The sequence below is a fragment of the Panthera pardus genome, unplaced genomic scaffold (genome assembly GCF_024362965.1).
Source record: "Panthera pardus isolate Hobbes unplaced genomic scaffold, ASM2436296v1 HiC_scaffold_8, whole genome shotgun sequence".
NCBI lineage: Eukaryota > Metazoa > Chordata > Mammalia > Carnivora > Felidae > Panthera > Panthera pardus.
In genome coordinates, this window is record NW_026527013.1 from 18,947,175 (window position 1) to 18,961,593 (window position 14,419).

Sequence of the window (14,419 nt, forward strand, 5' to 3'; positions counted from 1 at the left end):
TGGTTCCATACCCCTGAGGCTCTAGGAGGTGGCCCCAGCCCTTTGAGGCGCAGCCCAGGCAGGTGAAGCTAAAGAGCCTTTTCCTTCCCTGCAGGGGTCCCTGTCATGCCCACATCACCCACCCTGTGCATTACTGCCCCATGTTTTGCCATCCATCCTCTCCACTTACACCCTCCTTCAACAAGCATTTATTGAGTGCCTACTGTGGGCTCAGGATGCAGGGCTCGATAGAGCCAGGTGATAGGGCTGCTGCCTTGTCACAGCTCGTAGTGCAAGGGTGGGAAGGTAGTGTCCTCCTCCTCACCCTCACAGCTGAGCTCCAGCACCAGCATCCGCTGCCCAGGCTCAAGCATCTGGCTTGTCACCTGCTGCACCAGTTTGGTCACCCTGGTAGTGTGGGGTGGGGGGAAAGAGGTTGGGGGAGATTGGGTAGGTGAGCAGTGGTAGGCAGAGTGACCTGACATGGACCAGGGGGTGCTGATGGGCCATAAGGAGCCCAAGCCAGGGGCAGGAGCAGCTTAAGACAGGAAACATCTGAAACTATTTTAGGAGCAGCAGGCAGGGCGGGCAGGAGGCAGGAAGCTGTGAGTCCCCTGGGAGTGGGCCGTGAAAGGGGGGCTTAACAGGGTGTGGAGGAGCTAATGGGGGGTGTGGAGGAGCTAATGGAGCCGGCCAAGCAGGCAGCTTGGAGGCCCCTCCTCAGGCTTTCAGCCCTCACCCCACCCCCAGCCCATTTGCCGGCTCCATTTGGCAAAAGAAAGCTTCAGGAGGGTGTGAGAGGCCCAAATGGGGTTGGGAGGAGGAAAGACTTCATCATGTCTCCCCCCTCCAACCTCCAGGGACAGAACAAGTCCTGGCTAAAGCCAGGTGTGGGCTCACCTAAGGGCCAGGTGCTGGGCCTGCTTTTCAGGTGACCATCCTGCTGAGTAGAGTAGGGCCTTGCCGTGCAGCAGCATCTTCACCCTCAGCCCATACCGTTCCTAGAGAGAGTCAGGTCAAGTGCCAGCTAGACCAGGCTGGGCCAAGACTGAAGGCGAGGAGGAGGAATGGGGCTCACCTGGAGGTGGGCCAGCAACGACTTCAGGGTCCTTTCTGGCTGCCCAGCAGGCACCTTCAGGCGGTCCCAACAGGTCCAGGTCCATGTCAGGTGATGGCACTGGGGGTGGTGGGGGGAGGAATGAGAAGCTTCTCACACACACCCTCCCCCTACCCATTACCAGCAGCTGATGGCCCCTTTCCTAGGGGAGGAGCTGGACTAGAGGCAGGAAGCAGAAGCCCCGGGGCGGGGGGTTGGAAGGTGGGATCTGGGCCCAGAGTCTCAGTACCCTCCCTGCCTATGCTGGGGCCAGCACAGGAAATGGGGCTATGGGGCCCCCGCACAGGGAAACAGGCAATCCATCACACAGGCTGGTTGTATGTGTGTGTGTGTGTAGGGGGGGCGTTGCTTCCTGAGGAAACAGGAGCAGGGCCGCTGCAGTCTCCGATAAAGCAGCTTGATCCTCAAATGCAAGGCTGGAAGCTGGGGGGTACATCCTGCCCCCTCATCCTGTATTGCCAGGGCCTTGGGCTATGTGGGCACAGAGTATCAAGGGGCACAATGACCACTAGGGCCCCACTGGCTGAGACCCCAGCAGGCACACAGTCTGCAAGGGCCTCCTCTTCCTGTCCCCTTTCCTTCCCCATTTCAAAAATCTTGGGATTCTGGTGACTGGAGCTGAGGGTGGTAAGGCAGCCAGGACAGACTCCCGCCTCCAGAAAGCACAGTGGGGTCAAGCTGAGATGAGGCCAGAGGTGAGTTGGGGGGGATCCTCCCTTGCTCCCTCCCCCTCTACTGCAGACAAAGGCAGCTTATGTGCTAGAAGCCCTTCACAAAGGGGCTCTGTGTACTGTGCCCTGAGGGACCCCAGCAAAAGCCCAGTGCTGGCCCATGACCTCTCCCCTCTCCCTTGGTGAGGGTATTCTCTCCACCCCCTCTCCTGTGCCCCAAGAAAATGCCAACTAACTACTGCCTAGCCTGGGCACACAGCCAGGGGCATTCACAGCCCTGCACTCGAAGGAACACACATGGACACAAGCCTGGGAATGCCTGCATGTGTACTCACATGCACACCCATGCAAGCCCACATTGAAGAAGAGTCCTGTACTCCCATCTGGCACACAGATGTGCCAGCATCCTCCCTCCATGGCCACAAACCTCAGGGCCAGGGATGCCCAGACCCCTGTGCACTTAGATGCACACAACCCCCCTACCCCCCCACAACTGGTGAGCTCAGTGGCCTTTAACTCAGCTTGGAGAGTGTGGGCCAGGATCCCCATGCCATGCAGGCTGAAGTTAGGCTCTGTTTGGGGCTAGGGCTCTAGTCCTCCCTCCCTACCACCTCCCCCTTAGGGCTGGTGGAGGCTGTGAGGGATATCTGGCTCCACTAATGAGTTAAAGCTGCAGCTCCCCCAGACCCGGGCTGTGGAGGGATGGGGGTGGGGGTGGCTGACGGCTGCTTCCTGTGTCTGACAGGTCCCAGTCTGGCTTCACAGCAGGAAGGGGGCTGGAGGGAGTCTTAAGGACTCCCCCAGAGTCTGGGTTCTGGTACAAACCCAAAGCCAGAGTAGAGCCTGTTTTGGTAGGTGCAAGGAGAACCCAGGCCTCGTGTGTGTGTGTGTGTGTGTGTGTGTGTGTGTGTGTATGTGTGAGTGTGTGTGGGGGGGGGTGTGTCAAGGGCTCACCTTCTGGATGGCTGGGGCGCAAGGCACCCAGCGGCTAAAGCGGTTTTCAGCCAGATGCAGGTAGCTGTGGCGAAAAGCACTGAGGGGCCGTGGCCCATTCACCACCTTATACAGCTCCAGGCCCACCAAGCCAGCCACAGCTGCTGTAGTGGTGGCAATGGCTGGAATAATCTGGCCCACAATTCGCTTGCTCTGCCAAGGACAAGAGATTTGGTCTGGGCCCAAGGTGTAGGGCTAGGGTTTGACCTCTACCTCTAGGCCTGAGCCCCAAAGGGCAGAGTTACCTGGGCGTGGTTGGCAGGGGGGATCCCATAGTTCTGAGCTCGCAGGCTTGCTGCCGCTGCCACAAAGTCCACATGGAAGTTGCTATCATTGTCCTGTGAGGCCCAAGTCACAGTCATGTTAACACTGCCCCAGAGTCCCTAGCCATGGCTGACCACGTGTCACTGTACAGGTCTTCCCATAATTCTGTGGGATGGATGCTTACCTCTCCCCACTTATCAGGTAAGGAAGCTCAGGCTCAGGGAAGGTGATCTGCTTTTGGGGTCCTCCTGGGAGGAGGATTCAGGCCAAGGGACTTCAAAGCTACTTTCCTAGCTCTTGAACTTCCCCAACAATCTTCCCCAACTTGTCCCTTCACCCCTACTTGGACTCCCACCTTCTCAAACTTCAGGGGCTCGAGGGGAGGGCTCCCGCTCCAGACTTCCAGGACTTTGTGCAGTTTCTTCAATTGCTCAGGGCCTGTCAGAGGAAGGGGGTGGAAGTTCTTAGCCCCTACCTTCTGTGTTCTCCCTGGAGCCTGGTGCCTATTCTTGGTCTCTCCTAAGACTAAATTGCCACTTTCAGGGAGACCCCCTGAATGATAGTGCAGTCTCCTCTCAAGCAGCCCCAGCCCTACTTGTGTGTGTGTGTGCCTGCATGCATGTACCAATTATCTCCGTCCTCACCTGGGGAACATAACTAGGTTTGTGGGGGGGTTTGCTGAGAATCTGCCATGGGAATAGAGGTGCAGGGGTATGGGTAGCAGGGAGAGTGCCTACTGAGGGGCTAGAGGATGAGCCCAAGCCTTGAGAGAAGCAAAATCAGAGGGCCTGAGAGATAGTGATTTGGCTGCAGGGTCCCCAGGCCCCATCTTCCTTCTGCAGCATAAGCTGAGGACAGGGCTATGCCTTTGGATGGCAGCATAGGGGGCCAGAGGTCAGGAGCCTCACCAAACTCAGCAGAAGCCCGAGCTAGCTCCAGGTCGTTAGGAAAGATGGGGACCAGGTTCTGGGAGACGGGCAGTGGCAGCAACTTCAGTAGTTCCCTGAGTGCAGTCTGGTCCCGTGAGCCAGGCAGTCCATGCATCTGGGCATACAAGTTAGCGGCCGCCAGCACATAGAGGAGGTGTGTGTCCTGCAGTCAGAGCAAGAGCATGGGAAGATGCATGGGTAGAGCGAGCATGTACAGGTACATGGGCTAGGGGTCACCACCCATTGTGGATCTGTTTGAGTGTCTGCCTCTGTGTCACACGTGGACACCCACATGCGCACAAACACAGCAATTTCCCTCAGCATCTGCTTATCTCTGAAGAACAGGGGCCTACTTCTGCTCTGAGGGGTCACATCCCCATCTTGGGGTTCCTAAGGGACCCCACTTACTTGGCTGGCATCAAACTGCAAGGGCTGCGGACACTGTTTGGAACCTGACCAGAAAAGAGTTCCATCCTCAAGCACCTAAGGAAATGGAGGCTGCTGGGCTCGGTCTGGTTCCCCTGAGCCCTCAGCCTCCCAATCACTAGCTACCCACTTTATCAGGTGGGAAACGATTCAGGAGCTGCAGGATGCCATCATGGAAGCATAGTTGCCAGTGGCCAAGAGCCCACACCACACAGTCTTGCCAGGTCTGTGGACGCTCTCTTAGGACACCCAGCACCTCCTGCAGCAGGGTCAGCACCTTTAGCCCATCTGGTTCTGCCAGAGAAGTGGGTGCCCTGCGGACAGAGGAAGGGTTTCGAGGCTAAAGCCCTGAAGATTCTGGTGGTAGGGGCTAGCTAGGGGTAGCCCTCTGGTGCTAGAGGGCTCCCGTCCACCCCTCTTATTTTATTTTTTTATTTTTTTAAGTTATTTATTTTGAGAGAGAGAGAGAGTACATGGGAGGGCCAGAGAGAGAGAGGGAGAGAGAGGATACCAAGTGGGTTCTATGCTGTCAGCACAGAGCCCAACAAGGGGCCCCAACTCAAGATCCATGAGATCATGACCTGAGCAAAACCAAGAGTCGGATGCTTAACCGACTGAGCCACCCAGGCGCCCCTCCCGTCCACCCATCTTGGTGGCCTTACTGTTGGTGGCGGTTGATGGTCTCAGCAGACAGACGGAAGAGCCCCTCAAACTCATCCCGGGCCCACTGTGGGGGAGAGAGGAACCATGAGGTGTCACACAGGGAATCAGTCTACAGCTGAGGACTGAGCTGGGTGGGCTAGGGCTTTCTGGGGTGCATCCTACCTGCACGGTGTGCTCGACTGTGCTGGGGAAGTGCCGCAGGGTGCAGACAGGGTAGGTAGCATCCTCAGAAGCTATAGCTGAGGCAGGGGCTCTGTAGGTCTCAGTCACACACGGCATGAACACTGAAGCATGTCCCAAGGTACCATGTGTCCCCGCCTCCAGCAGTGGCTTCAGATAGTGGGTGCAGCGAGCAGCCACATAGTGCCCTAGTAAGAGGGGCAGAGGGGCAGGAGTGGGGCTGGCACTGCCTTGACCAAGGGGCTGAGTTTCAAGGGCGAGTGCTTACGGGCCTGGAAACTGTCCAGGGCAGCAGCCACACCGTCCACACGGGAGAAGAAGTTGTTCCCATAGATGTGCTCTGTAGTGGGATCCAGTGGGTAGATGAGTGGGGTCACCTGCAAGTCTGAGTTCAGGCGGCGAGCAGCCTCTGCAGCTACCTCTGCCTTAGGCCTCTGAAAAGAGAGCAGGAAGATGCTGGGGGTGTTGGGGGGCACTGTGGGAGGACCGTCCAGGATGCTAGGTGTGGGTAGGGGCCGGCACTCACACCAATGTCCTGGGTCCTGAAGAGGAACTGACGGCTGAGATTGGAGCGCTCTATGTGGTCCATGTCGGCAACAGTCACTCCCCCGCTGGCGCCAGCCCCGAGGCCCACTAGGGCAAAACCTTTGAGCAGCTCACAACCGATAGCTCCAGCACCCACCTGCCAGCAGGAGCAGCCTTAGCCAGAGGGCCTGGCCCGGCCCTCCCACAGACATCTCCCAACTGGACCACAAAGCTCACCAGGAGGTAGTGCTGGCGGCTCAGCTTCTCCTGAAAACCAGCCCCAAACACTGCAATTTGCCCATCATAGCGACAATGTCTCTAGGAGACACAGACAGGGGTCAGTGATGGCCACTGGCCTGTGCTGTGTCTCCGTCTTACGCTAACTTTTCCAGGTCAGGATCTCTGGATCGTTCTTCCTGTTCCTTCCCTAGTTCTGAATTTGGAGAAAGCTTGCACCCCTACCCCAGGTTCTTACCGGAGCACAGTCCTCTGGTTTGGGATGGGGCTCCCCGTCTTCTGGAAGGCAATCGAGGGCATCAAAGTAAAGCCACTGGTCCAGGGGCATGAACTTCCCGGAGATTGCCTAGAGGCCAGCATTTTAGTGTAGGGACTCCTGCCAGCTCCAGAGCCCCTAGGATCCTGGCTGGGCTTCACCAGATTGGCGAAGCCTCCAAGGCCACTGTCTGGTACTGGGCACTCTCTGGCACCCACACTTACCTCCACACCCTTCCCAGTCCCACCCTGCCTGTGCCTGTGCTCACTTTCAGCACTTCCTGGGCGGCCACCGCACCCAACATGGCTGCCATGGGGCTCAAGCCACCAGCACTACTCAGGGCGACTGTCTGCACGAGAGCCTCATCCAGAGGCTCTTCCAGTGGCTCTCCTTCTGTCCCCTTCAGTGGTTCCAGGGACTGGGCCAGGCCCACCACCATCTCTGCGTCAACCTGTGGGGTAGAACTCTGTGGGCACGGCAGCCCTGGCCTGAGCTCCATTCCCTGCTCAAACCCTTCATGCAGCCACCCCCCATTTCCAGAGAAGTGGAAGCAGAGCCTAAGTGTGAAGGCCCAAACCAGTTGCCAGACTGTGCAGCACCACCAGAGAACGCCTAGACAATGCCCTTGAGGGCTTCACCAACATGGGTAGAGATTTCACCTCAGAACTGAGTGGTTAGGAGGTGGCGGGGTCCCCAGCCTTTGTGCCTGGTACTTTCAGGGACCCTCTCTCTGGCCTAGAGACAGTGTTATCATTTCCTATATGTAAGTGGGAAAATGCTTCTGGGATTATAACTTGGGTCTGTGAGATAATCATTGTTGCCTCCTGGCAGGTGAGACCCCAATAAGACAGAGGCTCAAGGAAGAGCAGAGGGGCCACTCACAGGATCCCAGGGCCGGGGCAGGCGGCCATTGAGGTGCTGGAACTGGTGCAGGGCACGGAAGGCCTGATGTAGGCAGCGGGCGCGGCGAGCTTCCTGGGAACTCTGGGCCACCACACGGGGCTGGAGCAGAGCTACATCCATGGGCTTCTGTAGCAGGTACTTAGCTCAGGGTCAGGTTCAGAAGACTGTGGGCCCCTTGAGGCTCCCAAGCTCCCCTACTTCAGATGCACTTGCACTCACATGGCTCACAGTCTTGGGCCTCTTGACCTCAGTGACAGTCCCACCACTCAAGTAACAGGAGAAATTTGCTGTGTCCCCAATCTCCAAGGTTCTGTCCCCTAGGGGAGATCCAGCCTCGTCAGTATGATCTCTGAACCGGAGTAGTTCTTTATACTCTATCCTGTCTTGCATCTGTGTCCTTGACCTTGCTCCATGCTGAGGAAGGTGGAAGAGAACCTACCCCCAAGGACCAGAGCCAGGCTGTGTGTGCCCCCAGTTGGGGCTTGGGTGCTGGGCCTGGAAGTGGAGAGGGTTGGCTTACCGTGCACGTGGATAGGCCGGGGATCACAGCCATTGAGCTCCACCATGCCCTTAATGCCCGAGAAAGTCACCAAATCCCCATCGCAGAAGTTGTGGGCCTCTTTTTTCAGAGTAAGAATTCCAGGGGAGCCCTGGAGAAGAGGAGGCTTGGTTCAGGGGTGCCCTCCTTGGTCAGCAGGTGAGCACCCACACTTCAACACCCACCTGGGAGATGTGCTGGATAGCAGCTGTCAGGGGTTCTGCCTCTGTAGGATCCTGCACAGTGAAGTCCTCACCAAAGTCACAGAACAACTGCCTGTGGTGTGGTGGCAGGGGTCACTGAGACGGCTCAGTGTTTAATCGCCATGCTTGTGGTGAAGCGTGGGAGACACTAGGGCAAGCTCAGAGAGCCAGCACTGGGAAGGGATACTGGGAGAGGCTTGGAAGCTAGAGTTTGAGGGACTCACTGGAGCGGGTCTGGAGGCTGGGGTGGAAGAAGCAGAGGGGTGGGACTGGGGACCAGAACCAGAAGGGGATGCTGGGACAGGCCTGGGGCTAGGTGGAGAGGCACTGGGGCAAGCCTGGAGCTAGGAATAGCACTGGGACCAGTTGCTGCCTGTGATGTGGTAGGCCAGGCAGGTAGCCTTGCTCACCCCACAAGGCCCCGGGTATCGGCCACCAGAAAGCAGACTCCGAGCTTGTGGCATAAAGTGCCCAACTTCAGCTGCTCCTCCAGCTTCGAGGTGGTCAGCACCACTACCTGGATGGACCCCGTGATCAGCAGGGCCAGAACCGCTGCTCAGCTCAGGGCTAGAGGAAGGGGCTGGGCTCACATGGAGAGGGGGGCAGGGAGGGTACCTGGAAGTCCAGCAGCAGCTCCTCGGTGATGTCACCTGTGTGGATGCGTACCTGGACAGCTCTGTTAAGCTTAGCCACAAGTTCTTGAGATGCCTCAGCCCTGCTTCTTTCCAAGTCCTGCTCTGAGAGGAAAAACTAGAGAGGGACACAGTAGTCTGGCTTGAGCACGGAGATTTCTCTCGGGTCCTTGGTCTGGGAAGCATAGCCACCCACCCCACCACCCCGGCTGACTCTCACCTGGGCAGCCAGGTCAGACCAAGAGGTAGGGTGGGGATCATGCAGAGTGAGGCTGCCCACACCCATCAGGACCAGGTTTTTGGCCACCTCAGCCCCCAGGCCCTGAAGGCCTGACAGCAGGACCTTCGCTCCCTGAATCTTCTGCATGGCCGGCAAGTCCAGCACATACCTGCGGATGGGGAAAAAGAAGGTAGGCCATCGGCGACCAGAAGTCAGAAAGCCACCCCATTCCCTTCCCCGCCTCGGGCCTCACAGCTGCCGTGAGTATCGCTCCTTATCCAGCAACTTGGAGGTCTCTGGGACAGCCATCCTGCGGCTGGACAACAGGCTGCAGCGCTTATAGACGCGGTCGCTGCGTGGGAGGCTGTGCTAGCAGAGGCCAGTGCCTCACTGTGGCTAGTGCACACAGGCACTTTGTCTACGGGACTGAAGGACGATACCAGTCATAGCTTTCTTCCTGGCTCCTCCGTCATTTCAGGGGAAATGAAAGTGAAAGTAAAACTAGACTGAGCCGGCTTAGTCCTGCTAGTCCTGCCTCCAGACCATCCTGAATGGTTCTGGCAGCTGTAAGTCACAGGCAAAGTGGGACAGAACTCCTGGGTCTATTTGGCCGCTGTGAGAGCAGGTATCTTTCTTGAGGAAGGAAGCCACGGGAGGGATCCATGTGGGCTGGAGGCGATGGTCTCCTGTGGCTCTCTAGATGTCCCAAACCTCAGGCCCCATCCCCCCCAGTGTGGCTGCCTGAATGGGCTTCCTGCCCACAGAGTGCTGGCAGGAACCCCCGTGTCCTGAGGACTCACCTTGTCCACCACACAGGGTAGAGCCAGTCCCATCCCAGAGGCTGTGGGAGCTTATGAAATTACATTGTCCTGCCCCCGGGGCCCAAACCACAGACCCAGGTGGAGCCTGGCATCTTTGGGAATATCCACCTGCTTGGCCCTGGGCCAACTCCTCAGAGGATAAGGATTCCCCCTTGCCCACAGCTGCCAGCCTAGGACAGATGGCAGTCCTAGGTGACCAGTCAGGGATGAGTCTTAGGACTCAAAGAGGGTGGTCGGTCTCTGAGTGCCAGACCTAAGAGTGGCAGCCATGATCACATGTGTCCTTACTTTTCATTTGAATTTTTATTTTGAAATAATTATAGACTCCAAGGAAGTTGCAAAAAACGTAGAGGTCCTGTGTACCCCTCACCCACGATGTGTCCTTCTGCCTTCTTTAGGAACCAGGGGCCAGTTCTCCAGACGACAGACCATAGTTCCCCACAAACCTGCACAGTAGCTAAACCAGATGTGGTCATAAGTTCTTTTTTTTTTTTTTTTAATGTTTATTTATTTTTGAGAAAGAGAGAGAGTGTGAGAGGGGAAGGTGAAGAGAGAGAGGGGGACGGAGGATCCGAAGTGGGCTCCGAGCTGTCAGCACAGAGCCCGATGCAGGGCTCAAATTCATAAACCATGAGATCATGACCTGAGCCGAAGTAGGACGCTCATCCAACTGACCCACCCAGGTGCCCCATAAGTTAATTTTTTAAATTGAGGTAACATTCATATAATGTTAAAATAACCATTGTAAAGTGGCATTTAGTGTACTCACAATGTTGTACAGCCACCACCTCTCTCTAGTTTCAAAACTTTTTATTTAAAAAAAATTTTTTTTAATCTTTATTTATTTTTGAGAGAGACAGAGTCAGAGCAGGGGAGGAACAGAGAGAGAGGGAGACACAGGATCCTAAGCAGGCTTCAGGCTCTGAGCTGTCAGCACAGAGCTGGACACAGGGCTCGAACTCACAAACCGTGAGATCACGATCTGAGCCGAAGTCAGACGCTTAACCAACTGAGCCACCCAGGCACCCTGCAAAACTTTTTCATAACCCACTGAAGAACACCCCCACCACATTAAATAATCACTACTTATCCCCTACCCCAATCCTCTGGCAAACACTTAGATTCTTTCTGTCTCTAGAGATTTGCATATTCTGGATATTTCTGTGAAAGGAATCATACAAAATGTGACCTTTGATATCTGCTTTCACTTAGTGTATTTTTGAGGTTCATCCAGACTGTAGCATGTATTGGTACTTCATTCCTTTTTTTTAAAATTTATTTATTTTTGAGAGAGAGACAGAGAGAGCGAGTCAGGGAAGGGCAGAGAGAGAGAGAGAGAGAGAGAGAGAGAGAGAGAGAATCCCAAACAGGCTCCACATTGTCAGCACAGAGCCCAACACAGGTGCTGAACCCACAAACCGTGAGATCATGACCTGAGCCATAAACCAAGAGTCAGACGCTCAACCAACTGAGCCACCCAGGCGCTCCGGTACTACATTCCTTTTTTATGGCTGAATAATATTCCATCACATGCATATATCATGAATCGTTTATCCAGTCACCTGTTGATGGACATTTGAGTTGATTCCACCTTTAGGATATTATGAATAGGCTGCTATGATCATTCTTGAAAATGTATTTGAGTATTTGTTTTCAATTCTTTGGGGAAATACCTAGGAGTAGAATTGCTGGGTTGTACAGTAATGTTTACTTTTTTTGAGAGACCAACAGCTGTTTTCCACCAGCAGCGTACAAAATTCCTATTTCTCCACATTGTACTCAATGCTGGTTTTTCCTTTAAAAAAAACCTTATACCTGGACTGCCTGGGTGGCTCAGTTGGTTAAGTGTCCGACTTCAACTCAGGTCATGATCTCACTATTCATGGATTCAAGCCCTGAGTTGGGCTCTGCACTGCCAGTGCAGAGCCTGCTTGGGATTCTCTCTCTTCCTCTTCCTCTCTCTCTCTCTCAAAATAAGTAAACTTAAAAAAAAAACAAAACTTATACCCATCATAATGAATATGAAGTAGTATGCAATTTTCTTTTCACTCAGTAAACATTTACTGAGTGTGTCATATGTACTAGGTATAGAAATTAGGGCTAGAGTGTCTTTTTGTGATTGGTTTATTTCACTTAGCAACTATCTCCAAGGTCCATCCATATTGTAACATATTACAGAATTTCCTTCCTTTTTAAGGCCACATAATAGTCCTTACATGTATATACATTTCGCTTATCCATTCATTAATGGATGGCTATTGGGTGGCTTCCACTTTTGGGCTATTGTGAATATTGGTGTTATGAACATGGGTGTGTACAAATATCTCTTTGAGATCCTGCTTCCAGTTCTTTTGGATATACACAGAGAAGTGGAATTGCTGGATCATATGGTAATTCTATTTTTAATTTTTTGAGGAGCCACCATATTGTTTTACACAGTGGATGTACCATTTTACATTCCCACCAACAGTACACAAGAGTTCCTATTTGTCCAAATCCTCCCTAGCCCTTGTTTTGTTTTTTAGATAGTAGCCATCCCAGTGGGTGTGAGGTGGTATCTCATGGTAGTTTTGATTTGCACTTCCCCAATGATTAATGGTATTGAGCATCTTTAATTAAAAAAAAAACAACAACCTTTTTTTACAGTTTACTTATTTGGGGGGGGGGGAGGGAGGAGAGGAAGAGAGAAAGGGAGAGAGAGAACCCCAAGCAGGCTCTGTGCTGACAGCACAGAGCCCAATGTGGGGCTTGATCCCACAAACTGAGAGATCATGACCTGGGCTGATATCAAGAGTTGGATGCTTAACTGACTGAGCCACCCAAGCGCCCTGATATTGAGCATCTTTTAATGGGCTTATTGGCCACTCAGATATCTTCTTTGGAGAAATGTCTGTTCAAGTCTTTTGTCTATTTTTGAATTGGATTTTTGTTGTTGAGTTTTAGAAGTTCTCTACGTATTCTGGATATTATCCCTTATCAGATATATGGCTTGAAAATGCTTTCTCCCTTCTGTGGTTGCCTTTTTACTATGCAGGTAGTGTCTTTTGGTGTGAGTCTTTAAGTTTTATTTTTTTTAAATGTTTGTTTGCTGTGTGTGTGTGCGTGTGTGTGTGAGAGAGAGAGAGAGAGAGAGAGAGAGAGAGAGTCCCAAGCAGGCTCCACGCTGTCAGCACAGAGCTCGGAGCTGGGCTCTATCTCACAAATCGTTATATCACGACCTGAGCTGAAATCACAAATTGGGACAATTAACCCACTGAGCTACCCAGGCATCCAAGTCTTTTTTTTAATGTTTTGTAGAAATACCAGTGAAGCTATGTGGTCCTGGGCTTTTCTTTCTTTTAAGACTTATTTTGAGAGAGAGAGAGAGAGAGAGAGAGAAGGTGTGAGTGGAAGAAGGGCAGAGGGAGAGAATCTTTTTAAAAAAATTTTTTTAATGTTTATTTTTGAGACAGAGAGAGACAGAGAGTGAACGGGGGAGGGTCAGAGAGAGAGGGAGACACAGAATCTGAAGCAGGCTCCAGGCTCCGAGCTGTCAGCACAGAGCCTGATGAGGGGCTCGAACTCACAGACCATGAGATCATGACCTGAGCTGGTCAGACACTTAACCGACTAAGCCACCCAGGCACCCCGGAAGAGAGAGAATCTTAAGCAGACTCCATGCTCAGTGCAGAGCCTTATGTGGGGCTCCACCCTACAACCCTGGGATCATGACCTGAGCCGAAATCAGGAGCCCAACACTCAACCAACTGAGCCAACCAGGCACCCTGGGAGTTTTTTGAATACTGATTCAATCCCCTTACTAGTTGTAGGTCTATTCATGTTTTCTTTCTCTTCTTTGAGTCAGTCAGTGTTGTTAGTTTCTGTGTTTCTAGAAATTTGTACATTTTAATTAGGCTATCCAATTTGTTGGTGTACAATTGTTCACAATCCTTTCTATTTTTGTAAAATTGGTAACAATGTCCCCATTTTCATTTCTGATTTTAATAATTTGTCTTTTTTCTCTTAGCCAATTTATTTAAAAGTTTGCCAATGTTGTTGGCCTTTTCAGAGAAGCAGCTCTTGGTTTTCTCTGTTTTTTAGGATTCTGACACCAGTTCCAATGTGTGCATTTATTCCACACCACCAAGCAGTTCTCCAACACTAACTGGGAGTCTGACAATTCAACTCAATTCTGAAACTACCTGGAGACAGCATCAGATCCACTGCCTGCCTTGAAATCAGTCAGCCGCTTTTGGGGAGCTGCTATCCCCATAACCCTGAGGAATGGGGGATGGTGGCTGGTTCAAGCCCCGCTCTTCCTTCATCAAGTACTTTCCTTGTTGTCTGATCCGGTACCAGAGTTCTGAAATAGTTGATGACGATCGCTTTTTCCAGCTCTTTGTATTTAGGTCTGTCTTAGTTGTTTTATTGTTGTTTTGTAACCATCACCACTATTTCAAAAACTTTATTTTTTAAGATTTTATTTTTAAGTAATCTCTACACCCAATGTGGGGTTCAAACTCATCACCCCAAGATCGGGAGTCACATGCTCTACTGACCGAGCCAGCCAGCTTGCCCCAATTTCTAAAACTTTAAAATCACTCCAGGCGGAGGGGGATGGGTGAAATAGGTGAAGGGGATCAAGAGTACCCTTTATCGTGGTGAGCACCGAGTAATGTACAGAAGTGTTGAATCACTATATTGTACACCTGAAAGTAACATAACATTGTATGTTAACTACACTGGAATTTTTTTAAAAAGGGAAAAAAAAGTTTATGTAGAGAGAAAACAAGTCACCTCAGACAAAAACTCTATAACCATTAAGCAACAACTCCATTTTCTCCTTACTCTAGCCCCTGGCAACTTCTATTATATTCTACTTT

The 14,419-nt window shown here is 52.6% G+C and overlaps 1 protein-coding gene across 5 annotated transcripts; it reads right to left on the reverse strand.

Moving 5' to 3' along the window:
* Window positions 1-172: 172 nt before the first annotated feature.
* UBA7 (ubiquitin like modifier activating enzyme 7) lies at window positions 173-9,169 on the reverse strand. Of its 5 annotated transcripts, XM_019416840.2 has the most exons (24): window positions 8,990-9,166; window positions 8,737-8,905; window positions 8,500-8,634; window positions 8,295-8,401; window positions 7,867-7,957; window positions 7,664-7,793; window positions 7,363-7,460; window positions 7,123-7,269; window positions 6,509-6,691; window positions 6,223-6,330; window positions 5,985-6,065; window positions 5,749-5,904; window positions 5,491-5,656; window positions 5,205-5,410; window positions 5,042-5,106; window positions 4,510-4,693; window positions 4,362-4,436; window positions 3,933-4,116; window positions 3,380-3,462; window positions 3,006-3,098; window positions 2,722-2,913; window positions 1,058-1,156; window positions 880-980; window positions 173-387 (listed from the first exon to the last, which is right to left on the reverse strand). In XM_019416840.2, exons 1-24 carry the CDS (start codon window positions 9,043-9,045, stop codon window positions 258-260), a joined length of 3,039 nt encoding a protein of 1,012 aa, XP_019272385.2. In that variant the 5' UTR covers window positions 9,046-9,166; the 3' UTR covers window positions 173-257. The 5 variants fall into 5 exon arrangements, 3 of the variants coding, with proteins under 3 accessions (XP_019272385.2, XP_019272389.2, XP_019272388.2); XM_019416844.2 differs by lacking the exon at window positions 6,509-6,691; XR_002071861.2 differs by lacking the exons at window positions 173-387; window positions 880-980 and having other exon boundaries at window positions 2,722-2,936; window positions 8,990-9,168.
* Window positions 9,170-14,419: the final 5,250 nt, after the last annotated feature.

Bases quoted from the DNA above. Each gene is read 5' to 3' on its own strand.
- UBA7 (XM_019416840.2), bottom strand. From the start codon at position 9,045: ATGGCTGTCCCAGAGACCTCCAAGTTGCTGGATAAGGAGCGATACTCA. The intron at 7,461-7,663 runs GTAAGCCAACCC...GATCTCCCCTAG, and splicing joins CCGGCCTATCCACGTGCACG to GGGACAGAACCTTGGAGATT. The intron at 6,066-6,222 runs GTAAGAACCTGG...TGTGTCTCCTAG, and splicing joins AACCAGAGGACTGTGCTCCG to AGACATTGTCGCTATGATGG.